At 40.3% G+C, this 27,908-nt stretch overlaps 1 protein-coding gene across 7 annotated transcripts; it reads left to right on the top strand.

The window, feature by feature from the left end:
• The first annotated feature begins 600 nt into the window (after window positions 1–600).
• Window positions 601–27,908, top strand: LOC110990604 (uncharacterized). 7 transcript variants are annotated; one of them, XM_087138788.1, is made up of 13 exons: window positions 601–1,251; window positions 17,292–17,957; window positions 18,423–19,370; window positions 19,711–20,322; window positions 20,634–20,735; window positions 21,525–21,659; window positions 21,808–21,926; window positions 22,381–22,591; window positions 23,383–23,485; window positions 23,743–23,846; window positions 24,014–24,315; window positions 24,466–24,543; window positions 24,644–27,908. In XM_087138788.1, exons 1-13 carry the CDS (start codon window positions 1,245–1,247, stop codon window positions 24,695–24,697), a joined length of 3,441 nt encoding a protein of 1,146 aa, XP_086994914.1. In that variant the 5' UTR covers window positions 601–1,244; the 3' UTR covers window positions 24,698–27,908. The 7 variants fall into 7 exon arrangements, 6 of the variants coding, with proteins under 6 accessions (XP_086994914.1, XP_086994892.1, XP_086994890.1 ...); XM_087138766.1 differs by having other exon boundaries at window positions 601–1,358; window positions 18,444–19,370; XM_087138764.1 differs by having other exon boundaries at window positions 601–1,358; window positions 18,426–19,370.

Raw genomic sequence — 27,908 nt, 5'->3', positions numbered from 1 at the left:
CTAACCCACTTTCAAATTCTGAAACACATAATCTTTGCACACTTACGAGTAGCGGTGCCATGGTGCATAGACTATGATGCACTCCTGCAAAATACTTGTGACAATATAAAATTCTTTTATCGCATAAAAGATAAAAGTCTGAAAACGCGCGAGGGCGCCCTTTGGTTTTTATTGTTTTGTGGTCATGTAAGCGTGGCTGTGAATGATCAAGTGACTGGGCTGTCGTGTTTGGGTTCGCCAGTTCCTTTGATACGAAGTGTCCTTATGCAAATTGTTAACTTTAGGCCAATGAAAATGCAATTTTCAGCGTCCCTTTCTCCCTGTTATGGGAAAGGCGGCAAAGGTTTGCTTTTGGACAGTAGGTGCCAGCAGTACCACCGAAAAAAATGTGTGCCTTGGAATTTACTATGTCGCAGATGTTTTCTCGAATTGATTGCTAGTGGCATCCTACGTCAGCTTATTACTTTTAGGCTAACTACTGGTAGGCCTTGTATATATTTCTTGTAGTAATTGGCCTACGTAAAGGAAGAATCACCGTCGGATTTTCTTGTGCGGTGGATCCCTTCTGCAGGCCATTGTGAGACTGCGTCATTCATCTTATGGTCTCATTTTCCTCGCGGTCATGATGCCATTTGCTGATCGATGACGTCATTTGTTGCGGATCGACTGGGAATGTCTTGCAGGGCTCGGCTGCTCCTTCTCTGGCAGGACTGACTCAGGTATTGTGTACATGTATGTCACAGCCTCCAAAATCCACACGTTTACACGCGCCGTTTTCATGTGATGCCGCGTTCAACGGTCAGCACGAGAGACCCAACTAATCGGTCACCTTTACAGTACGCCAGCGTGCGTCGCCTTGGATCCGCATGGCCGTCGTCCATGGCCAGGCCTGTACTATACGAGGGGACAGCCCTATGGATCGAGTCAACTTGCCGCCGTGCGTTGCTATCTACAAGCAGCCCACGGAGGAGCAGCATTCTCTCTCCAGACACCCAGTGCTCATCCAGCAGGCGGTTCCATTGTGCCACCATTGCCAACACTCATCGCTAAGTGCAGCCACTGGAACAGCGCACTTTGAACTCACCAAGGCCGTCGATGTCCGGGCAGCCGGTTCCAAGCAGCCACCATTACCACCGCTCATCGCGCGCTAAGTGCAGCCAGTGAAACAGCACTCATCAAGGTCGTCGGTGTCAGGGACCTCTTTCATGCAGCAGGCATCCAACTGGCGGTGATGTGCCGTCATAATGAGTGGTGGGTCTGTATACCTAAGGAAGACTTTTGGCGGACTACAACCTCATCTTCTGCACTGTACTCTTTGGTTCACAATTTTAATACTTGTAATTGTAGGGTATTACAGGGTAAGTGGAAACTGAATTCTGCTCATGCCAACGGTTTTGCGTTGAATTCCCTGTGCAGCTGCAGCAGTGGACACGGCGCGCCTTCATGTACGGTTGCAGCACCGCGAAGCTGCGTTCGGCGCGGCCTACACGCGCTACACGGCGATTCCGGCTGCCGCACTAGTGTATGCAGCAGACATTGTTGGCCGCTCTCAATGGTTTTGGCCAGGCTTCAGTCAATCATTCCGCAGTAGTTCAAATAACAAACAAAACAAATAAATAAATACATAATAATTAGGCCTATGATCATCTGTTTTATTACTCCAGGATACAATGCATTGTTCTCGGCAGGCGCACGGTTTTTCGACGATCCCTCAATTTAATAATCAGCTGTTTGTTGCCATGGTGTTGTAAACATGTAGCTTGGATTGCAGGCGCGTGACCACCCGAGTCTCGGCTGGCTGGCAGAAGGCCAAAAAATTCAAAGGTATAGCGTTACAATTTACAGCCAACGTGCAAGAAAATGGATGTCGATTGAATGTAAATAGCATTGTTGGAATTTCATAATAGCTGCGGGTTTGGGGCATCTGCTGCCTATATATCAAATTATTTGGATTCTCTTTTTTTTCTGATGAATTCAACAGAGCATCACAATGTACTTATAAGCACTTTGAGGTTAATGTGCAGCTCGGAGTAGGCTCTCGGAGGCGATGTCCGTATTAAGGCCCATGTCATGCCAGAATTTCGAGTTGCAATTGGTGAAGGATGCAACAGTAGCAAATCTGTGTGCCAATGGATTGATTAGTCAATCGCCTTCAAGCAATATGGGACAAACCTCTGATATAAAAATAAATAAATATATCAATAAAAATAAATTACTTAATCAAAAAAATGTACACACTCACCCAAGGAAACTGATTAATTTCACTCAACGTTGTCTGTCGTGCTATCACTCGTGAAATAGCGTTTCATTTGAATGCGTGAAGTTTATGAAACAGTATTTGGAAGCACGCAGCAAGGAGCAAGACGTTCCTAACCAAAGCTCACCTATTTGCACAATGATATCCTCATAACTTCAAACTCACTTCAAAAAGTTGCTTGTAGAAAGATTAAGGGTCCATTTCCCCCCTGGTCTTGTTATGATCTTAGTTTTTTATAAAGATTGGAAGTGCTTCGTTCATCATTTCGGGTGAGCAATGTGTTTTGTGGTAGGTAGCCGAGAGCGTTAATTCTAATGGCTTCCTATAGTTACCAAAGGTACGCCCTGAATTTAAGAACTCTATTAGTTACAGGAACAGTGGTTCCCATGAATAACAAAATGGTTTCATAAGTTCTTTTGTTGCAACATTTATTGCCATAGTGGGAACTTTTCTTCGTCAATCAGACTTGGCAAGGCCCATCCTAGAACCCATATTGTCTTGTATGCGGTAATTGGCTTGCTAACGTGCCAATAATGTGGTGAGTCAGGTTAGTGTAGTTGTTCTTTCCTCGCCTTCCACCTCTGCGACCCGAGTCCGAATCCTACCTAGGTCAGTATTTGGATTGGGTTTTTAGTTCCTGATTCCTTGGGTTTTCTGTGGTATTCATTCTGAGTTTTCCTCCCACCACTAAAACCGACCATTTCTTCATTGTCTTCTTACTTAGCACTTCACCTTCTATAAATGAGCTGTTGGATGAACAGAAGTAATGAATAACTTGGGCTTGCTGTACATGTGCCAAATACGGGATGAAGGCAAGGTCCCCCAATTGTCATAGTTCAGCTGCCAAGGTTCATGGTAGCACCCCACATTCGCTCAGTTCCCCTGATGAATGGTTGGCAAGCTTGCAAAGGATTGGTTGATTGATGGTAGTTTCTTTCGTTTACATGTCACCCAACTATTCCAAAGACTAAAGTCTTCCTTTTACAAACACGAGGGAATCTTATTTAAATTACATTACATATTATTAACGTGCAAGAAGCCCACTAACACATCAAAAACTATCAAATATCTTTCAACAGGTTAATTATTTAGGGCACCGGAGGCTCAGTTATATCCTTATGGTTAGCATCGCGGACTGTGCACGAAATACAAATGTTCCGATTTGCGGCCAGATATGACCGGTTCCAGACTAGCTAGTATCACAGCCTGAAACGAAAAGGCAAATGTAAATTCGGTTTGTAGAATTGGTTAGATTAGTACTTGGAAATATTTCTTAATGTGATCTTTAGATTGTACCGCAACCGCAGTGTATATAAGTGATGACCCTATTCGGTATCGATTTAATGCCATATTAGAAGGGAGCAGCCTTCCACTTTCTTATCATCACGGGCGCCACCTCGTCGATTGATCACAGTACACGTCGGCCGAGGTGGAAACATTTGGCTTCAAGCAGATTCCTTCGCATTCGGGGCGCGAGTGCAACTTTCAGGTAGGATAGGAATGCGTCCTCCGAATGCTACGACATTGACCGGGGGGTGGGGATAGCGTCTGGAGAGCGTATGACTGTTGCCAAGTGTCCAACCAATTTTGTCTGGGACTGTAGTTTCGGGGGCTGCTCCTTCAGTTTCGGGGACTGGTTTTTTCTACTCGTTTTCGGTTAATTAAAAAGGATACATTTCACCGTTTATACCATCTTTCTTTTACTCTTAACGAGTACAGAGTTACAGAGCGTAACTTTGACACAAACAGCTAAGAAACCTCAGCTCTAAAACAGCGCCCTCTGACATAGTTAAAAATAAACAGCCTCCTCTACTTCAAAACAAAGTTTATATCTGTTAATGCATCGTTACAGTGGTTTTCATTAACTTGGAAGATCTCTTTGACTTGATTAAACGTTTTGTCTTTCACAACGTCGTAGTAACACGCCGCCACCAAAGACCCTAATACTTACCCCCAGAAATCTTATCTCAAAAACAACTGGTTCAACTCTGATTCATTGAGATTTGTTAGTGACTCTAGAAAAATTATCCCCAGTTCTTTTTAAACTTTGCAGATTTTTAGAGCCTCAACAATCACGTTGAGGCTCTCAAACTTCATCTTTAATTAATATTGTACTTGATCGTTAGGCCTACTTCTGATTTATTTTCAAGAAATTGTTTAAATAAATAAAAATAGGAACATTGCAAATCCTCAAGGAAAAATAAAAGAAGTATTGTTTCCCTCTCAGTAAATACAAAACAATCCATAGTTGAATCTTAGTCATTGTGTCCTGCTGTTAATGGTGCTGCAACTCTGTATAGTATTAAGCATGGATGCCTGATGTATATATGTATAAAATCAAACTACTTTTACTGAAATAACAATATTACTCTAAGACGAGCATAAATCAGTTTGTGTCTGAATTATAAAGCAGTGATTTCATGACATAACTGTGAAAGTAAAACATGTTTTGTTACAGGCACAGGCTAAAAAATAATATTGTTACGCTCCCAATAGCTGTTCCCCTATATGCGTGTAGATTATAGTGTACACGCTACTACACACACCACTTAACCCCACAGCGAGCGGTAGTGACCATGTAGATTACACGCATTGTACACAGCGCATTGCATTCCACGCGTGACCCTGTTGCTCTATGCTGCAACAAACCCTTGAACTACAACTCCAAAGCACACTGTGTGTATAGGCTAAGTCAGTTCAATGACTCTCATTCTTTATGATAACGACTCCCTCCCTACCCTAACTTTTCACGGTTTTTCCCAGGGCCTCCATATATCTTTTCTATCGGAGGTCCGTCGGGTTTCAGGTGTGTGCCCATGGTGAAGTTAGTGCAGTGGTGCAGCAAGTTAAGCAGTGACGCACATTGGGCGTATTTCGATTTCTACTTGAACTATATTGAACTTTTAACAATGTTCTATTGAGTTGCATGGTTTGAAGAAAAGTTGTCACTCTTTTATTGCTATTTCTTTGACTCCTTTTGAAAGTTTTTTAATACAGGGGTACTTTGTGTGTGACTCTTTGTTGCGTAGGTTGTCTTACACTCAACCATCCATAATTCTTTCCCTTCTTCGTCACGGCCAAAGCTTTTGCCTACCGGTTGTTGGTATACACTAGCTGGCGTCGGTTCAAAAGCAAAAAAAAAAAAAAAAAAAAGTGATAACTCATACAAAAAACACACGAAACTTTACAACAGTACGTAATATATATTTCTATAAAACATGGCTGCCAACATTAGCTTTACATTTTATGTAATGATGGACAGGTTAGTTAATTGTGTCACACTTGATTGATGGTGAGTCTGTATTTGGAATAAAACTTTACCACGTGTGAAATAGTTTTATTCCACAAAATGAATAATTCCATATAGTGACAGACGAAATGTCCCATTCCATATATCACTTGAAATTATTCTTTCCATGAGCATCTTCGAGACGATTTAATGTTGAAGGTCTTGCTCTTAATTGGAGTTCACCGTGACGCAAGTGCATTGGAAAAAGCCATCAAATATTGTTTTTGACGAAAACTTCCAAGAGATGGCGTTACTGCGGGATGTTAACGATTTCCCCAGATTTCTCCAGACAGTTTGGATGATCGTGGCTTTAAACATTGGACAATAAAAGTGTACAAATCAAAACCCCAGTTTTACGACTCCGTCATCAGCCGTGCGTAAAATGTGGCATGCATTTATGTACAGCTGCATAACGTGACCTTTCACGCAACGTTGGAAATCCTAAATTGCTTGGAAAACTCCCAGTGAGGGCCAAAACGCACAATAACACATGTATTTTATCATGATTGTTATTTCTAATGTTCATAAATCACATGACGGGAATTAACCAGTCATGCGATCTCAGGCTGACCACGGCCAACGAGAAAAGGGAACCCTGCCCACGTTGAATCGGCAAAGTGCGCATCTGAGCATTCAGAACAGGTGATTCTGTGCTCTGAAAGGTTAAAGTCTGGCAGACATTTCAAAAATGGACTGATAAAGAATTTCAAGTTGGAAGTTAGAAGACCGCAATTCGCTCGTCAGGCAGGCCGGCTAGATGGCCATCAGAGACCGGAAAACACAGCGGGCGCTGATTGTGGCACTTGTGCTCCGTGTTATGTTCATTCAACCACTCCATGAAACTGACGGTAAATTTTAAAGAATCTTCCCTCTTCTTAAAATGTTTTGCCTAACGATTTAGTATTGACGGGAAAAAATGAGAATTTGTCAGACGCATCTTTTATGATATTTGTGTTTCTCTGATCTTTGAAATAAAAAAACAATGTTACTGACGTAGAAATGTTAATTTTAAAATTATTTCGCTAACTATTCGGTTATAAGATTTCACTCAATGAATTGATTAAGTCAAAAATGTTTATCCATAAATAAAGTAAAGGGGTAAACTATTTTTGTGCACTCTAAAATATGTTTCATGTTCAGGTGCAGACAAACTCGACATGCATAGTCGAATACGAATCAGCAACAGGAAATTTGCCAAACTTTGGCAAAATATTATGCTAACTTTGCATGGTTTTCCCAGGACGTTCACACATCTTTTCTGCTAGAGGTCACGTCTGGTTTCAGGTGTGTGCAAATAGTGAAGTGTGTGCAGTGGTGCAAGTATTGGAATAATGCACTTTGGGCGTTTTTCGATTTCTATTTGAACTATATTGAACTTTTAACAATGTTCTATTGAGTTGCATGGTTTGGAGAAAAGTTGTCACTCCTTTATTGCTATTTCTTTGACTCCTTTTGAAAGTTTTTTAATACAGGGGTACTTTGTGTGTGACTCTTTGTTGCGTAGGTTGTCTTACACTCAACCATCAATAAATCTTTCCCTTCTTCGTCACGGTCAAAGCTTTTGCCTACCGGTCTAAACCTTTCCCTCCTTCATCACGGCCAAATCTTTGCCTACCGGTCTAAATCTTTCTTCTTCGTCACGGCCAAAGCTTTTGCCTACCCTTGTCGGTATAAACTAGCTGTTGTCAGTTCAAAAGCAAAATAATAGTAATAATTGACGAGAATTACCTGAAACTTTACCAGAGTACGTAATATATATTTCTATAAAAGATGCCTTCCAACTTTAGCTGCCCTCGAAATGTTATGCAGTTATGGACAGGCAGTCTTGATGTATGCTTAATCTGTATTTGGAATAGAAGCTTACCTTGCGTGAAAAAAGTTTAGTCCATATTCACAAGAAATTTCTAAATGCATAGGTGATGTAGAGATTTCTTTTGGGGGCATTTAGCCAATAATGTCTTTTTATTTGTAATGAGTGATCGGGCATTCGGAGCGTCGTTTTCTTGCGAGCAAAATGAATAATTCCATAAAGTAACATACGAAATGTTTCATTCCTTGTACCACTTGAAATTATTCTTTCCATTAGCATCTTTGAGAAGATTTAGTGTTGAAGGTCTCGCTCTTAATTGGATTTCGCCGTTACTCAAATTCATGGGAACAAACAATTCAATATTTGAAGTTCGACGAAAATTTCTAACAGATGGCCTTACTGCGAAATATTAATGATGTCCCGAGATTTTTCAAGACAATCTGGATTATCGCCGTGTTGCACATTGGACAATAAAAGTGTACCAATCAAAACCCCAGTTTTACTAGTCACTCATCAGCCGTGCATAAAAAATGACATGCATTATGTACAACCGCATAACATGCCCCTTCACGCGACGTTGGGGGTCCTTACTTGCTTGGAAAACTTCCAGGGAAGGCCAAAACGCACAACAATACGTTATCATGAAGATTAAGCTGTACGGTTTTTGACGAGCATAAATCACCTGGCGGGAAATTAACCAATCAAGCGATCTGACCGGCCAGCGAGAGAGAAGAACCCTGCCCACATTGAATTGGAAAAATGCACAGCATTCGGAATACGGTAGGTGATTCCGTGCACTGAAAGGAGGTGGAATACATTTCACTCGTGGACTGTTAAATTGAATTTGGAATTTGGAAGAGGGCCGCAATTCGTCAGGTAGGCCGGCAAGATGGCCATCACAAACTGGAAAACACAGCGGGCGCTGATTGTGGCACTTGTGCTCCGTGTTATGTTCATTCGACCACTCCATGGAACTGACGGTAAATTTTAAAGAATCTCCCCCCCCCACCTCAAAATGTTTTGCCCATGGATTTAATATTGACGGGAAAAAATTATTTTTCAGACGCATCTTTTATGATACTCGCGTTTTCCTCATCTTTGAAGTAAAAAAAATAATGTTACTGTCGTAGAAATGTTACTTTATATTAATTGCTAACTAACGGCTATAAGTTTTCACTAAATGAATTGATTTAGTCAAAAATGTTTATCCATAAATAGAGTCAGGAGATAAACTATTTTTGTGCACTTTAAAATGTATTTGCAAGTTGAAATGCAGTCAAACTCGACATGTATAGTCCAATACGAATCAGCAACAGGAAAGTTTGTCAGTTGATATTTCCGTCTACGATTGTGGTTTATCGACAGTAACCTAAGTGTACTATTGTAAACTTGGTCATTACCCTCCATTCTGAAAGAAGGGATCATGAGCGTTTAAGGGTTTGTATACCTTTCATATGAAGTACATTCGTATCACACTTCCTCTGGATTATTATTTCATATTGTTTTGTCCTCTGATTACAGAGGGCTCCTTTTTCTTTTATCACGGGGTTTTCCCAGCTATTTTAAAGAAAGCATAAAGGTCTGACAAAGGTTTAAAGTGGACATCTGGTTTCCTACTGTCAAACTTGGGAAAAAAAGCGATTGAACATTTTACTTGGTGTCATATGAACTGGTGTTCTTTTCTGCTATCAATAACTTTAATTACATGCCTTTATGCATTTTTCTTTTCGGCTTTTCTACCCAAAGCAGTTTTTAATTTTTTCCTTGATTCTGCTACCGAGCCACGAGAAGTTTTGAAAAGACGACTCTTCCTGGTTGGCATGCACTAGGTGTTCTGCGAAAAAGGAATCTTACATACACTTTGATGACTTTTAAAACATATAGAATAAAGTTGGAACCGTCAACCTTTTACTGTGGCAGCATACAAGCCTATTCATAACGTCAGTGATCTGCTCAGTTTTTGCCATATTTCAAATTTTAGTGCTCTGTGACTAAACACTGTTTTCGCCCTCTCGAAGTGCAAAAGAATGAATTTGTTCAAACTGTGCGATCAGCTTTTTCTGGTAAAAGTAGTAAGGTTAAAAAAGAAGTTGTTGAAATGCACTGCAGGATAACAAGCGAAATCTGCCTGTTTGATTTCAGGGCAGAGAAGCCAGAGAGTATAAAACCCTATATATTTGGCAAAGAGCTAGTTAAATCTACTTAACTTACAGCAGTAAAGTAACACAGTGCGTTTCACATAACAGTCAATCTGCATTTTCTTGCTGTCGTTGTTGTGTTCTTTCTTATCGTTGATGTTGTCGTTGTATTGACAGCAGAAAAGCAGATGTTCACATTTAGCCTGAAAGCTCTGTGTACATATACGACAAGCGGCATGCTGGGGCTGCATTTGTATTGCACTGTAGCTAAACCTCCCATCCAAACAGCCACCTCAGCTTGGATTGCACGGGGGTGTAGGCACGGTGATTGAACAGCCATACGTAGCCAATGAATGAATGAAGTGCGTGAGTGTGCAGGCACTCGGAGAGGCCCCAGTACAGCCTCAAGCAGCAGTCGCTCACTGGTGCTGCTTTGGGAACGAATTCATGTACACAGCCTTGATCACTGGCTTTCTTCCACGGGAACATCCACAATCAGGGGAACATAATTTCCTGATGACTTTGATACTACAAAACACTCAAAGTAAGTAATCGAATAAACAAGCGAGCAAAGCGAACAGAAGATGTCTTTAATAACACGTCAAACCACAAACAGTAAAACCAATATCGAGTACATGTACACCATTCAAACATACAACTCTACACCAAACAAAATATGAAGAACAACAGCAGACCTTAAATTCCATTTCAGAGTTCTTTGAGACTAGGATCGAAACGGCAGCTCCCCAACTTTAAAGCCACTACTTCAAGCCAATGAAGGTTGTACGCATAATATCAGCAGGTTTTATTTGCATTTCCTTTCAAGTCTAAAAAATAGGAATAGGCCCTAAACGTCAACTAAGGATCACGAGTCATAATGGAAAATTTGGTTCAAAATCTTAAAGTGTGACATTGGGTGGGATTTGTACACAGTACAAACTGAGTCAACAAAATAATAAATTAGATTTAAAAATGCATCAGAAAGCTTAGCCATTCATATTGGTCGACAGTCCGTCACGTAATCGGCTTTATGGCTAGCTGTGCGCCAACCCACGCATTAAGTAAGCTGTACGCGTGCGCGATTTTTCACTGTTTCCAATTGTTTACTGCTGACGACACGAAGTGTTTTACCAACAAAGGGTAGAATTGTTGACCAAAATCGAAATTTGTAAGTTTTAAACTTGTTTGGACCCACAGGTACATGGTTCAGGCTATCGTTGCGTCCATTTTCCTTTATCAGGCTTTGCCCTAAAAGAGCCGGGGTCCAATCCCCCCCCCCCCATTTTCTCCGACACGCTGCAGTGCCTTATTTTCAGGAGCCGGGCCTTTTTGATGTTCTGGTATAACTCTGTTAGGTCACTTATTTGTGAAAATGCAACAAACCGTTCTCGCAAATTTCCCCAAAATGAATACTCTTTTCCAATGCGGTACGCATTACGCATGGGCTGGCACACACTGTAGCACGCACTTCAAATTGCTAGCCGTAACAACAAAACCCTATGTTTATGTTGGACATCAAGTGTTAGTTATACATACATGTACGTGTATTCGATGTTTAAAAACTGATTATGGCACAGACAACATTTTCGAGCGAATCTGCCCCGGCTGTGAAAGTGGCCAAAATAACTAGGCTCTTTTTGTTGACTTTAACGAACTTTTTCTCTTTAAGTGGTGCTTAAACAACTTCTGCTGGTTATTCATCTACATACACAAGAATTTGAATAATTGTTGTCAAATCACATTTCGCTAGTAAGTTTTAAATAAGTTCAAGACCTGGGAACCCTGTACCATAATAGATGTCGCCACATACTTCACGTAGGCCCTGAAACAATTTATTTGTAGTTTTTATTTGAGAATAATGCCTTTGGGGCGTATCTCGAATAACCGAATAAACGAAATTTTAACAAAAACCCAGCTAAAGCCGGAATTTTTTTTTTCATGGAAAGGAAGTTACATGTTTTTTTTCAATGCGGTTGAGGCTCGCAGCTTTAAAACAAGCAGGCTAACACACAGGTGCTGGGCGAATGTCGTCGAATGCATAGGCACTAAATGAATGTCTTTTGTGTTCATGTAGGCCTGAAGTATTTACGCTCTGAACTGTATTATAACATGACAGGAGATGTTGGCCCACGTGCACATCGATGTGAATTTCGTTCTTAGATTATGCAGTACGGCCATACAGGTATAATTTAAGACTCCATGACTGGTAACAATCTACCCTTCGAATTTGATACGAGAATGCATTGTTCACAGCATTTTAACTTGAAGACTGAATTTTCACAAGCTTATTCGCGTCCTAGAGCCTCCTGTTATAGACTCGGTATTCAATTGGTATTTGTTGTAAGTGCACATTGACTTGTTGGGGGCGCAATGGTCGGAAATCCTCCTTTGTTTCTTCAGTTTTCAGTATTATTTTCCATATAACAATTTGCATGTTGTATTGAAGGTCTGTTAAAGCTGTACAGTCACAAGTTTGCTTGATTATTCTCGAAGTGCACATAATCTTTCATCATCGCCTGAGCTTTGTTCTTCGTGGAATGAGTGTGACGCTGGTAGCAGACTTTGACATTGAATTTCTGCGTGTACCTGGGTCACCTTTCCAGTAACTGTGAAAATTTATCCACGCGCTAACAATGCTTACCTTCAGATTTTAGCAAAAGCACAGCGCTCCGCTTGACGTGAATACAAAGCCTCCTCTGTACGCTTTATTAGTGAAGGCTATCACTGAACCATTGTGCTGCACGCGTGCACCACTCGCGAAACACTGAACTAGAGGTCTAGGGCCGTTTTCCAATACTCAACTTCGACTCAGTCTCAGGCATCAACTTTTTTTTTTTTTACTACCTGACTTTGAAGCTGTAAGCGCACTAATTAGTCTAATAGTGCCACAAAACATCAAATAAGATGCAAGAGAGTAAAATCATACAGTAATCCAATTTGATTTGAACGCTTCAGGCCCACAACCGGGGATAGGTTTCGGGACAAAGCCTGAGACGGAGACGAAGTTGAGTATTGGAAAACGGCGTAGGATTCGCAGTCAAGCGTTCGTGCGTGCCGTTACCTTTGACCGAAAGCTATCCAACAGAAATACGGTCGTTTTTTTCTTGGGCAAAACAGTGAAACTGAGCAAACACCCTCCAATCAATGTGGCATTGGATTATTGGCATTGGCATTGGCATTGGTGGGCTTTAATTATTTCCCTCAGACATTTGATCTTCTAGCAAACTGCAAACCATAATTGTGATCCTGAAAGCCTATTATAATTTCAGATAAAAATTTACTCCTTTCAATTTAAAATCAAAATCCTTGAATGAAATCCCGTTGAAAGCAGCTGGCAGCGGGTATAAGGTTTGAAATGTATTACCAAACAGTTACAGTAGTATATATCCAACAAGACATGGGACGGAGAGGTACCTCCCTTACATGTCCCATCCCTAAACACACTCTAGACAATCGTTACCTAACACACCCCCCTCCCCGAGACCTCTGTAAAGAATTCCTGAGATTCCGATCAAATATTGACCAAAACAAAGGTGGGGGTTGCTCGCACTAGTATATACAGACTTGTCGTAGCTATTCCTACTCGGCAGTAAAGTGCATTCTGTTAATTGTACTGCGTCCATTAAGCGTGAATAACGTAAAATATGCACTCAGACAAAAAAACGACCAGTGTCCTTCCTTATTGTGTCTTTGTTCACTGCACCAGCCCAGCCTATTTTTGCTTGCCATGCCTGGGCATGGCTCGAGTACACAATGTAGCGGGTTGTACAGCCATGTTAGTACGGGTCGAGGAATAACCAACACTTAGTGGATGCCTGGGGAAGAGTTTCATATATATTATTAGTAATTATTCCCTACAGTAACCAATTATCCATCAGAAAGCAAAGAAATATTTACAAAAAACTTCAATTTGGAAGGGAAAATACATAGTCATTTCTTTAGAAAACACTTAGAAATTTAAATCCCAGTCTCATATTTTGTCCCCAGGTGTCAACTGGCGTTTGTGTGCGGAGCTCTTTCCGATGCCTGATTATATTAAAGGAACCATGAAATAGAAAACTTTGTACGGATTTCAATTAATCTCATTTATTTATTTTTTTTTGAGCAATTTTAACCCATATTTTGGAGCTTTTTCATTTTTCATGCTAGTGCACATTTGCATACTCATGGCTGGACTATAATGTCATCCAAGGCACTGAATAGCAATGTTGCACTGATTGGTGCGCAGAAATATCTGGATTTTTATAAAATACTACTAGAACAGAGTTCATTTCCTTTGGTAATTTATTGCTGGGTAAGTATATGGCAATAAGCCAGTAACCATCCTTTCCTCAGAAATGTTTTCAGAAAAAAATTAAATTTGGAGTTTACAATTTGAACATGAAAACATGTAAACTGAACCACGTCTTCCTGGATTTATATCAAAGAAAAAGCGCCCTCACTTGTCCAGAAATGTTTGGTCAATTTTGAAAGTTTAAAAAGTGCACTTTTCAATTAACTTATACTCAAACACCATATCAGTCGTAAATGATTGTTGACGGTTTACGTTCAACAAGCCCACCTACCCTACCGTGAATAACCGATACCATCCGAACATGCAGAATGTAGACAGGACGACTTCAGAATATTTCGGCTACCTCCAGAAAACTGGAAGAATAAAGCCTAAAATTTGACCACTGATGGCGCACTTCCGGAACACTTGGATAGGAAAAATAACCTGCACAGATATTAGAATTTGTAATATTTTTTCTTTTAATTACTTCTTAGAAAATCCTACTCGGAAAAAGGGCTTTGGAAAATGATTGCTAGTATATCAATTATTAGAAACTTAAAAATCACCTGACCTAAAAGAGAAATATCCTGCCTGTCACAAACCGGGTCCAAAGTATAAAGATTGATCACTTTTTATATCCACTCACTGACAACATAGCCCAAAAAAGAAACTTTTGGGAACTGGTAGTAATTTGCACAACATAAAAGTAAAAAGAAATTTATTATTATTTAAAATCTTCACAAAATCCTTAAAAGAGCTTGTGAGTTTGGTTTTCAAGAGTTTACCCCAAACTAAAAATATATTAATCGCATCATTACAAATTCTATCCCCCACATGAGTACACATGCATGTCCTCCAGCGTGTGTTCTCTCCACCGGCTGAGCACTCTGGGGATCTCCCCCGATTTGATAAGGTAATGTAGTCGCAAGTCCCCCTTTCTAGGTCCTCCATTTCCGCGACGCTATGGTTCTCTTCGGGGTAACAGGGCAGCCTCTCCCTCAAAGAGGAAGATTCTACGACTGAAACTCTACTAAAGGGAATCCTGTGAAATTTATAATTACAAAGTATTACAAGGTATAAGGCTATTGCCGTATTTACAATAAAGCTCCAAAAATGCAGAAATAATACCAAAAATCGGCGAATTTTCTACACAACACCGTGTTGCGTTAAATCTAAAAAGGTTGGGCTATGCATGTGTACACAATAGTCACTATGAATAATGCAAGCGGCATGGGCGTTGCCGTTCTACAAACATGAATTCAAGCAGTATGCACGGGATTTCCACACGAACATGGACTGTATCTTATAAGAGGTAATCTTGACATTTCGAAATTATCTTGAATACAATAATTAAAGCAAAATGACAACAAATTATAAAAAATAGCGTTATACAATAAAATACTCAAGTTACAAACGAGCGAACAGTCTTAAAGTCTGACTCCCTGGCTTGAAACAACGATCGGTTTCCATAGACTAACTTCTCAACCGTGGATTTAGCTTTCCAAGAAGTGGATTTCACTTCTTAAGCTAACGCTTTCCAATAAAGTAAATATACGATTTAGGCTATCGCCACAAACTATCTCCGTCTATTTCTCAATTTACCTCATAGAGCTATCGCTCAATCGACGAAATCAAAATATGCTACTGCACGATAACCGATGAGGAGTCTCCCTATGTCAAGATCTGTCTGCTGCCTCTCCAATGCTTCACTACGGTTTTAACCCCGTAGAGATCATTTAATTAATCTAAATGTCATGCAAATTTTGAAATTCCACACGTTTTCGAATTTTCCCGCGTCAACCATATTTGGTCATATTAGTCAAAAACTTTTCATACTACCCGTGTTACTATACGTAGGAACGTGGGTCCTGAAATGTGCTGAATATTCATTAAACATGTACCAAGGTTTTACGCCCTCTTGTGACACTACCCCATATTTAAGAAAAAAAAATATTTTTTTCAACAATCTTCCATTACTTACAATTAGCAGAAGAATTATCCATTGACAAGAAGTTATACATAATAAGTTATTCCTTTCTAAATCACACACATCAGATGTAATTCATTTCCTCCGAACACATCAGATGTAATTCATTTCCTCCGAAATTCACTGACAATTATCATGGAAATGCACCTCCGGTAAAACTGCATAGAACCCCCCCCCCGGGGGGAAATAAACAACTGGCTTAAACTGAAAACTCATCTGTCTGGTTCGGCTGGCAAATTCTGGAGGGAGCTTTTCACACTTAACGGCTGCACACTTAGGGGACACTAACAAATGAAAATGTCAGCACACTCTCATGTAGGCCCCTGTCAGTGCTTGGGTATGGCAAATATTCACCCCAATTTTTAAGTTCATGCACTTTATGCCATGGCAATTTCATTTTTTGGGGGGGAGGGTCAGAAATGTCTCAAAACACCCTTCAGTTTCTGTTTATATGAAAGGTAATCGTTAAAATCTACTAGTGAAATGTTATGGACGTCCTTCCTGATATGCATGAGGATCAGAGTTAGTCTTGCCAAAATTTAATGTTCTGCACATTGCGGCATCACAAAGCAGCATATCCTCCTCGTGTTTCAGTTTTTGTGAGAGAAAATACCTATTCCAAAAAATATTTTAAAAATGCCAAAAAAGATCTTGGCTTTCTCTCTTTTTCCATTTAATTTGGTTCAACAAACAATTAGAGCGTCCCAGAGTGACCCACTGAGAATAGACGCATAAAGCGACAGAAATCCAGATGACCACGGCATGCTGAATGCTCATACTCGGCCATACTTCAGTGAATCGTAAACTCAAGCTTGTCTCCTTGATTACGTGTGGCACGACCATCATTTGCAAGTGTTTGTTCCTAATGATCACTACTGTACCCTTTGGGCAGTAGTCAAATGCAGTGCACTGAAATTATTTAATATTTTTGACGCTGAAATATAGAATATAGTAGCAGTCTTTCAAAGGTTTACGTTTTGTTCAAAAACGTCAGGCACGGTAAAAAAGCTGCCACTGGACATGCACCTCTGGTGGGTTCAACGATTCTCCCAGCGCACTGTTCGGGCGCTGGAAAGGGCTAATGGATTTGCACCTTGATTGGCTGCTGTGTTTTTGGTTAAATGAACAAATATGGCAATGCCTTAACAGAGGCCAAGGTGCTGGCTTACATGATTAAACACGGCCTTGGTAGGCCCTACAATCACGGTATTTTATCGCCCGGCAAAAATTACCCACCATGCTCTGCACGTCTAAAATCTGTGCAAGGCCATCAGCCTTTCCCTGCGCCCTGCTCAAACGCTGGGGGATGACGAGCGAACTTCAACCACGTCCGTATCACGAATGCTGATCTCTCACACGCATGCGCAGGGGGTCTAGATATTGTAATTAGGCTTATAATTGATCATTTCCTTGTTTTATTTACCTGATGCCAGAAACATGTAGAAGTAAGAGATCAACTTATGTTAAGTTCTTTTCTTGTCAGAGTTTATCGGTAGTTTGTTATTTTTTACAACACTCTACTCTCTATTGTATGTAGACATTACTACTGGTCAATCAACAACTTTGTGTCTGTGCGATGGTACCACTGTACTGCCAACAACTGCAGGATCTTTGACAAGCACGATACCATCTGATCCAATGACATCAACAAACACCGGCACATCATCTATCATGGAGACAACGGACACCACAGAGGAAACAACAACCACTACAGAGATGACAAACAAAGGCAAACCAACCACCACAGAGACATCAGCCACCACAGAAGAGACAACTACCTCAGAGGAGACAACAACCACAGCTGAGATTACGAATACAGGCACATTAATCACCATGGGGGAGACAGCAGACAACACAGAGGAAACAACAACCACTACAGAGACACCAGTCACCACAGAGGAAACAACAACCACTACAGAGACACCAGTCACCACAGAGGAGACAACAACCACTACAGAGGAAACAACCACCACAGAGGAGACAACTACAACTACAGAGGAAACAACCACTACAGAGGAGACAACTACCACAGAGGAGACAACAACCACAGATGAGACAACAACCACAGCTGAGATTACAAATGGAGGCACATTAGCCACCATGGAGACAACAACAGCTACAGAGACACCAACAGCTACAGATAAGTCAATGACTACAACACCCGTTTGGTGTTACTGCACCACAGAATCACCCACCACTGAAGGTAGGGTATAACTACATTTGTATGTATCCATAATAGAATATTTGGGATTTGCAAAACTAAGCTTTAATCCCGCATGTGATGTACAAGGAGTAGTTGTTTGGCTCCTGGACATTGCAAAATGCACAGAACTGGTAAACTAAAACTTGTTCCGAATGAGTCTACCATTGGGAAAGGAAAAATCATTGTTAACTTTAGTAGAGAATCATATGGCTCCCGACCTGTGCATCATGTTTTGCATATACAGTACGAATAAATAAAGCATTTCTTTGTCCATGTATATCATTTAGCTTGGCATGCACATCAGCCACCCTTTCAGGAAGGGATGTACATGTAAAATTTCACATATTTCTGAATTCAGGTTTTACAACTTCAGGTAATGTTTCTTAAGATATCATTTACAACAACCATTCTGGCATGTTTGAATGCAGTTCAATTAAATTTCTCGATAACAACACCAACCACTAGCAGATACACAATCCACCACAGGGATGACAACCACCGTAGGGATGAGAGGCACACCATCTACCGTGGAGGCAAGGGCCACCACAGAGGTGACAGCAACCACAACAGGGATGACAACCATAGGCACACCCACCACCATGGAGACAGCAGACACCACAGAGGAGGCAACAACCACTATAGAGATAAACACAGTCACACTAACCACCATGGAGACAACAGCCACCACAGATGAGACAGCCACAACAGATATTACAAACACAGGCACATCATCAACCATGGAGTCAACGGCCACCACAGAGGATACAACCACTACAGGCACACCACCCAACATGGAGACAACAGCCACCACAGAGGAGACAACCACTTTAGAGATAACAAACACGGGCACACCATCCAGCACGGAGACAGCAACCACCATTGGGGAAACAACAACCACTACAGGGAGGGCAACCACTACGGAGATGACAAACACAGGAGAGACAACCACTACAGGGATGATAACCAATGAAATGGCAACCACTACAGGGATGACAACCACAGAGCAGATAACCACTACAGAGCTGACAACCACAGATCGGACAACCATTACGGAGATGACAACCACAGAGATGGCAACCACTACAGGGATGCAAACCACAGAGTACACAACCACAACAGGGATGATAATCACAGAAATGGCAACCACTACAGGGATGACAACCACAGAGCAGACAACCACTACAGAGCTGACAACCACAGGAGGGACAACCATTACAGGGATGACAACCACAGAGATGGCAACCACTACAGGGATGCAAACCACAGAGTACGCAACCACTACAGGGATGACAACCACAGGGCAGACAACCACTACAGGGATGACAACCACCGACATGGCAACCACTACAGGGATGACAGCCACCACAGTGACGGCAATTACACCACTCGCCACAACAGGGATGACAACAACAGGTACAAATTTTTATTCCCATGCTTAAATGATGTTCTTGGCCAATCTTAAACATGAAGACTTTACAAGATGTTAGTGTATCAGACTTAACGTCTATCCTACACACTGGATCACTGGTCATATTTCTGTGTGTTAGGAGTTCTAATCCTAGTTGGACAGCACGTTTGACCACAAGGGAGTACATTTATTTAATGTGCATTCATTTTTATTTTCAAAATTTAAACCTCCAAATATTCCTTGCATGCAGTTTGTACTTGATGACATAATAAGCAGTGTATAAATCATCAAGGTTTTTGTGAGGTGTGAAACCTTGGCAATTAAAACTGATTTAAATTTCGCCAGAGCCGCCAACCACCACAGAAACGCCTACCACCACACAGACACCTACCACCACTGGGATACCAACCGCAACAGGCATGCCGTCCTCCACAGGGACACCACCCTCCACAGGAACACCTACCACCCCAGGGACATCACCAACCACACAAACACCTACCTCCACAGGGACACCAATCACAACAGGGATGCCATCCTCCACAGGCACACCACCCTCCACAGGAACACCTACCACCCCAGGGACATCACCAACCACACAGACACCTACCTCCACAGGGACACCAATCACAACAGGGATGCCATCCTCCACAAGAACACCTACCACCCCAGGGACATCACCAACCACACAGACACCTACCTCCACAGGGACACCAATCACAACAGGGATGCCATCCTCCACAAGAACACCTACCACCCCAGGGACATCACCAACCACACAGACACCTACCTCCACAGGGACACCAATCACAACAGGGATGCCATCCTCCACAGGAACACCTACCACCCCAGGGACATCACCAACCACACAGACACCTACCTCCACAGGGACACCAATCACAACAGAGACACCTACCACCAGAGGGACTTCAACTATCACAGGAATACCAAATAGCACAGGTATTGCCCGGCCAGATGAAGATCCATATTTATATTTTTCAATTTTGACATTTCCATTGCCTCTGTCTGACTACAGTACAGTGATGCTATAATGAACATGACGAGATCCACACCATTTTTTGTTGTAGCAGCTGTTAGTGTTCATTAGGTGCCGATACTACACATGTTCCCTTGTGTCAGCCACTTCAAACACGGTGGCAGACGAAGCTTGCCTTTTGAAGTTTTCGTATGATTTTGAGCCAGCATTTTAAAGGCTAAACATTTAAATTTAAAATAAATAACTCCAAGTTAATTCATCTTCTTCAATTTAGACTGCCCACTATCACAATCCAGCTGCACAAATGGAGGCATTTTTGATGAGGAGTATTGTGAGTGTGTTTGCCCGCTGGGTCAATCAGGAATGTATTGTCAAGGTAAAGCTTCCTTTTAGTACATGTACATGACAAATTCACTGTTTTATGGAATGCTTCTTTGAGAAGTCACAGGAATTGATAAATGTGTACACATGTTCAGGCCGAGTAAGTCTTGCCGAGATCCTGTACAGTCAGTTGCACGAAACGTCGTGTAACTTTGAACAAGCCTTGTGCCACAAATGAGCATACATTGCAGTTGCTACACGTAATGCAGTTGCTGCACGATATGCACAATATTCGATCACTATCAAATTTCTTGGAAGGGATGGTAACGGCTTTACAGCGGCTGTTCCTTCACAGTCATCAAATAGTCGTTGAAGTACTCCCCCGACCATTCTGAACAAGTTTTTCTTTTCCTCGCCAAAACTGGACAATTCTGGAAGTTCTCTCGCAGCCAAACAAGTTTTTCATTACATTCTAAACAAAGCTGTACCTGTCTCATATAATAAGACTCGTTACTTTAGCACTGATGAGCCTTAGCTTAGCACAATGAGTATGTCAAATCATTTATTTTTACTATGTTCTGCGCAACTTTTACCAACTAAATTTTATTGTGTAGGTTAAACCATTATTTTTGGGCAAGTTGTGCATTTATGCAGTGCGTAAGTTTAGCGAAATTGCTTTAAGTTTGTTGTGCAACATACCTAGTAATATGTGGCATAAGTGATGTTACGCCCACGTGTAAAGGTACGTGAAATTAAAATGTTTTAGACTTGATTAAAAACAGGAGAAAGAAGATGACTGCTGGCAGTTCTGCTTCAGGTGACTAGTATTGCTTTTTGTCTACAGATGAGAATGTGTGTTTGAATGGGGACCAGTGCTTAGATGACTCGACAGGACGTTACTGTGTACCAGCTAACAGCAATTTCTCATGCCAGTGTCGTGTACATGATGGCTTTTTCATGAATTCAACTACTTGTGAAGGTAAAGACTAGAGTGTAAATTTTGACATTTGGTTTCATAATATAGTCAGACCTTTAATTTGATTTTTGTTTGAAGGTTACAAAGGTGCCTGTTTGTTCTCCCAAGAAAAGATCATCCAGTTTTTCAGTTTTATGATTTTATCTTCCAGACCAACGTGAAAATTCGCTAGTAATAGAAATTACAGTATTGGATGAGACGTACAGGTTGGTGTATACAATTCCATGGGCTTCTGCATTCAGAGCAAAAATGACCACCTTTGAACGGCTGGTAAGTTTCTGTTTTTCTGTGTGCAGAGAGAAAATATTGTTTGGGGCATGTTAATTTTTTTTTTTATTTTTGCATGAACATGATTAATTAAAGCTGGCAGTTTATCACTGATAAATGATATTATAGCCTGAGATTACATCCATAGTAAACATACTTAAAAAGAAATGTTTTCCTTTGAAAGATATACAGTAGTAGCAAATCATCAAGGCAAGTAGATTTGTAATACCGAGTACATTTATAGGTTTAGTGTTATAAAGCCAAACCAGCTATATGATGTGGGGCCTGATATCACAGCCTTGGACCTTCATTATCATTATGTTGTACCTTCATATTTTTGCATTGTGTTGCTATAAATCAGATTTACTAAGATTGCTTGTTTACCCGAATTGTTTTAGTAGTTGTAGAAATAAAACTACTTTGATGGCTACTTCAGATTCCTATTTTCTTCGTGCAGGTCTTGATGCGACTGAGGGAAGACCCATCAACTAGTGATGTGCTATCTGTAAATGGCTTCCGCATTCAAAATGGCAGTCTAGTTGTATCTATGGTGTTGCTATACCCAGATTCTCCTCCACAAAGTGACGTGAGGAGAGTTTTAACTACTGACCAACTAACTGATGGAACTGTGACAGTTCGCCTCAGTCCTTCAGCAATAGAAGTCTCTAGTAAGTCTCATAGCAATAATTTCTCATAGTGTTCCACGCCCAAACACCAATTAACTGATGGAAGACTGCTATCAATCAACTTTATAAGCAACGCTTCAACTGATTTTTCATTAACCAAATTCATTGATTTCTGTTTGAATTCTAAATGCCCAATTTCTGATAACAAACTGCTTGTTTCACTAAAAAAACGGAGCCATTTGTTTGGACTAAGCAACATTCATAAATACATTGGACAGTCTGCCTATGCAACAACTTGTATCCTGTGTATTAACATTTGATAATGCCTGCTAAGAAGTGATAATGCCCGCTGCGTGAATCACGCGCTGGTACCACGTTACAAGACAGTATTTAATCGATTATGATCGGTCAAGTGCATGTGGTTTGCCAAGCACGTGCGAAGTGGACAATTTGCACAAGGAATATTCCATAAAATGGACAGTGATGTTCGGGAAAATGAAAGTAAATTCCCAGAACAAAATCGCAGGAAATCCATCATATGTAGAGACTTCTTTTAATTCCACTTAAGAGGCATATAATTATGTAGGTCTTGAGCTTTCGGTGTAACGTTTAAGACCGGCTCAGGAGACAGCTGATAATGCTCTCACCGTGGCTCGGGCATTAGTCACATCCATTCTCCTGAACTTGTCTTAAATGCATGATAAAGACAGGCCAAGCACATAAAAAAATCTTCTGACAGTGTTATCAGATTCTTTGTTAATTGTAAATGGGTCATTTCAGAAGATTATAATTCTAAAAGAAGAAATAAAGTTTTATTCATATTTCATTTCAAGGCATAAGTACAACTCAAAATTGTCCACCAGACTATTGCGGGATTGGTGCAACATCATGCATTAGGTCTGGATACTACCCGGGTATGTTCAACTATACCTGCAGGTAATAGAAACTGTTTTAAAATAAAGAAAGACTACAAAATCCAAAAGATTCAATAACCTGCAACCCTACTTCGACAAAGTTGGCATTTAGGTGTTCTAAGCCTCAACCACCCTCAATATTGCATTTCCCTTCCTCCTGCCAGCTGCTTTCGAGTAATAATTGGAGTCACGGCTGTATCATACATCCTGAAAATGCCAACCTGCTACAAAAATTACTGTTTGTTTGACTGAGCTATAGCATGTTTTTTTTTCTGAAAGCTGTGGGACATCCTTCACGGGTGAACGTTGTGACCAAGTAATTTCACTACCCACTGATGTTCCATCAGAGACAACAGAAACAGCAACAAAACCACCAGCAACTGGTAAGGAAATTTTAGATTGCATTAACGATAATGTGTACATGATTGAAAATGATACCTTGTCAAACGTCAGTTAAATGTTGATGACCAGGCAATGGTAGTAATATACCTGGTCATACTTAAATGCCATTCACTAAATTTTACTTTCTTCCATCTTCTTTTTATTACAGATAATCTGTCGACCTTAGAAATCATTCTCATCATCGTAGCCTGTATTTTCTTACTGCTTGCAGTAGGAGGCCTGCTTCTGTGTTTCTGTTTGGTAACACGACATCGTTATGAAGCAGGTCGTCACTACTCCACACAAAGCTGGAAAAAGTCTGGCATTCCAAGAATCAATTATGGCTTGTCTGAATACAATGATGATATTTACTATCACGATGGTGGGTACAAGATGTCTAACTTCGGGGATGAAGAGATCAGAATGAAGCGTCTAAAGAACGTCATGAGTCACTCACCTTACTTACAGCAGGTAATATTACAGTAATACTTGATTAGTAGGGATAGATTATGCTGCCTTCTATTCTGGGCAGACCAGAACAGACTGGACAACGGCAGATAATTGATAGAAAGATGTTTTCATCATAAAATGAGAAGGAAACTTTTCCTCTTTCAATTACAGGGTTTGCAGGGCCGACACGATTTCGTTAGACCTTTTGTAGTCACTGGAGACGAGGATTATTACTATGATAACCAAAGGGTGAGTAAAGATATCTTGTTGAGCAACAAGGAAAATAAATTGTCATCCAATCATCTCAAGAAACTGAAAGAGATTTCTTTTTCTTTTTTGTGTTACACAGGATGAAGAAAGTATGGTGGGACATATCGTTTACAATCCAATCGTCCATCGGTAAACTTTATTACTGACAACTTCAGCATCCGATAATGGATTGAAAATGGGTTCATTCAAGGTTTAGATACAGACAATTCATGCATTAAATGTATGCATCCGAGTTTATTCAACTTTAAAATATGCATGTCTACACAAAATACAACTCATGCATGACGAGGGATTTTGTATTCTTATAAAGTAGATCTTGTGAACTGTTTTTGTACATATTGTATTTTACAGCTATAGGCCTAGTGGAACGCTGCTATAACGAACACGATGTGTTCACACAAACGCTCGGTACAGTGGGTGTGCACGCACACAAAAGGATTTTTGGCCAAAATATTCACGCAAAGAAGTAAAAACAGAGTAAATTTCTGTATTTTGAAAAATTACTTAATTTATTTTCGTGTGTCACCTTTCGGGTAGTCCCCACTAGACTAGCATACATGCACTAACGACACTGACCGCGCCACGTTGGCTGTAGTTCCATCGTGAGTGCGATATTCCTCATAGTTATGTTATTATCATCAGTTCTAAATATGTGTCTTTTATTTGAAGCAAAATTTCAGCTAAAATTATTTGCAATGTGAAGAGGCCTGTGCAACCTTTTGTTTAGACACATTAGCTAATGGAAGGGAGATCCCGGCCGTAACTTTGCCAAAAAAATCCAGGTTAATCCTCGAGCCAAATCATTATTTAATCCTTCTAGGTTTGAATGTCGTGTAGAAATTTACGAAATAATAGAAGTATTACAACTGTTCGGTCAAAACAAATCGATTTAAAAGTAATTCCATTCCTTCCTACATCATTTGGAATTCATACATCCTGGAGTGGTTTTACTGTGCCAATTATTTAGTTTCTGATGTGTTGTATAGGTGGTGTATTTTAGTATCATTTGTGATTGAAATGATAAAATGAATGTAATTATTCTTATATAAAAGTATTCTACTGGACAGGTGTACAATTTTGTTATGATGTATAGTTCAGCCGTTAGGTTGCCAGATATCGCGGATCTAATAAACTAAACTGAACTAAAAACCACAGAAATCTGGGCATCCAAGGGGGATGGTCAGTATCTTTTAAATTTTCAGTTTAGCTGGGTTTGTTATCCGTCTTGAACAGACGCACCCCCTCACTAATTGAAAAGAGCCATTTTGGTCAGAGATGTACGTTTTGCTAGAAGTTATATGACCGTAACAAGTGTTTTTCTCAATCGTTCGTGTACCAGCGAAGTTTAGTTCCTACCAAAGGAGCTTCCGTTGCTAAGAACATTGAGCCCCCCTCTTGGTCCGGCTCAAGGCTCGTAGCGACAGATGTTCCATGCACAGGCTTGAGCCTAGTCGCAATATCTCTACCAATTTAGTTATTATATGTAGTTGTGTATAAGTGAAGGTACATTTACTTGCTTTCGAACAATCCACACGGGGCATTTATTATCAGTATATCTAGGTATAATTAATTTCTGCAAAGTTTTAATTGGCGGCGATATATTTGTTATCTATGCCCAATAGTAGGAATTCTGGAATTACCATAGTCTAGTTCAGCTAATGTTAGAATATACTTGCATACCTAAAGTAAGACAATACTTTTTAATAGGACAGATGTTTGAGATTTCACCTCGGCTTGGTGACATCTCTATACTTTTAGTTTACAATTTTTTTCATACTTGTGCTGTGTACTGCATTTAACATTTTATGACGTTGCATTCAAAAGCAGCTCTTACTTCCCTACAGAAGTTATTCACCGAAGTCACGTTGTCACCCGACTTTCGACTCGTCGCCATATTGCTGTAAAGTTCCATAGTAACAAGCATTTTGAATCGAAGTTCTTGACGAAAATGACGAAGCCCATGAAAAAAAATCGCATTTTCCGACACTGCTTATAACTTGGATTCTATTCACAGGGTATGATACATTTCAAAGGTTTGGCACTACTGTGAGACGAAAGGCAATAGGAAGTCCACAGTGCGCCACGTCAGGGAACTGTATTAATGTTAGTCCGACATGGCCTACGCACATTGAAGTGAATACTGTAGAGTCGTGTGTGCGAGTTTGGAGTCCAGGTATCGCGGCGAATTGCCATCCAGAGAACCCATTTCGCTCTTTATTTCAGATTGGCAGGAATTTGATAGAAATGCAGATCTTTTGAAGTATCCTCTTGATTATAGCACCCAATATGGCACAGCAAATCCCTGACATTTGAACGCGACAGCGAACAGACCGGGAACAGGTAGCTATTTTTTCAATAAAAATTTGTTGGTGGCCTGAACCCGTGCAGAATTGGTAGTGGATGCAGAGGGGCACACGTGGCTTACACCCTCTCAAATTTTTGTATTAATCTTTTTTAAATATATGTTTAATGCTGAATCTGTCACTAATCATTTTGAATGTAGGGGAATTTCATTTAAAAAGTCTTGCTGTAAGGATTCGTGTATGGTGGTGTGTTTATCCTCATGTATACCCAGTATAGATGATAATAGTAATAAAATGATCAACATTAATAAATGCTAAAGCAGAAAAAAAACTCAATGCGCTTTGCAAATTTAATCAGCAGGCTGTATGATTCCGTAAAATACCATACAGTTAACCAATTATAAATGTATAAATTTGTGCCACAAAGGTGTAAAACTGTATTAAAGTACAATTGAGAACAACAAACCAAGATTGATAAAATTATAAGTTACACAGGAAACTAAAGAAAATATTTAAAGCAATACAGTAGCATTTCCATTACATTTCCTTATGTGTGTACTTAAAGTTTTATAGTTGCCCTGCTACTAATAATGCTTTGCAAATTTGTTATTCTATCTGCAGATCTGCAGACTTATTGAACCGAAATCATGTGACAAACGATGCAATGTGAGTGTCGGAACTCTTTATGGTAGGCGATGAAACAAAGATAGGCAGAGAGCTTAAGCTTTTGTTGAATGGAATAACAAACAGGAAAATTAACAGTGAACGCAATGAAAGAGTCTTTGTCTAAATAATAGAAATATTCCTTCTCAGCAAACACTGACTTTTCTACTTCTAAAAAAAGGTAATATGAATGTCAATCTTTAGTCAAGTTGTGAACTCACGTTTTATCTATCTGGTTTATGAGTGTCTGTGGTAAAAGTGGCAGTAACTTAGTTTGGCCGTTCAGTTACATCTGCACTCATAATGTATTCACCGAAAAAATTCTCACACTTCTGTATGCCACATGTCGGTTTTCAATAAATGTATTCAATATATGAA

The sequence above is a fragment of the Acanthaster planci genome, linkage group LG01 (genome assembly GCF_054643075.1).
Source record: "Acanthaster planci isolate LZ-2023a linkage group LG01, COTS_SCS, whole genome shotgun sequence".
In the NCBI taxonomy this organism is placed as follows: domain Eukaryota; kingdom Metazoa; phylum Echinodermata; class Asteroidea; order Valvatida; family Acanthasteridae; genus Acanthaster; species Acanthaster planci.
This window is presented reverse-complemented; position numbering and strand designations above follow the sequence as displayed.

Bases quoted from the DNA above. Each gene is read 5' to 3' on its own strand.
- LOC110990604 (XM_087138761.1), top strand. From the start codon at position 1,232: ATGTGCCGTCATAATGAGTGGTGGGTCTGTATACCTAAGGAAGACTTT. The intron at 1,359-17,291 runs GTAAGTGGAAAC...TATTGTATGTAG, and splicing joins TAATTGTAGGGTATTACAGG to ACATTACTACTGGTCAATCA. The intron at 21,927-22,380 runs GTAAGTTTCTGT...TTCTTCGTGCAG, and splicing joins TGACCACCTTTGAACGGCTG to GTCTTGATGCGACTGAGGGA.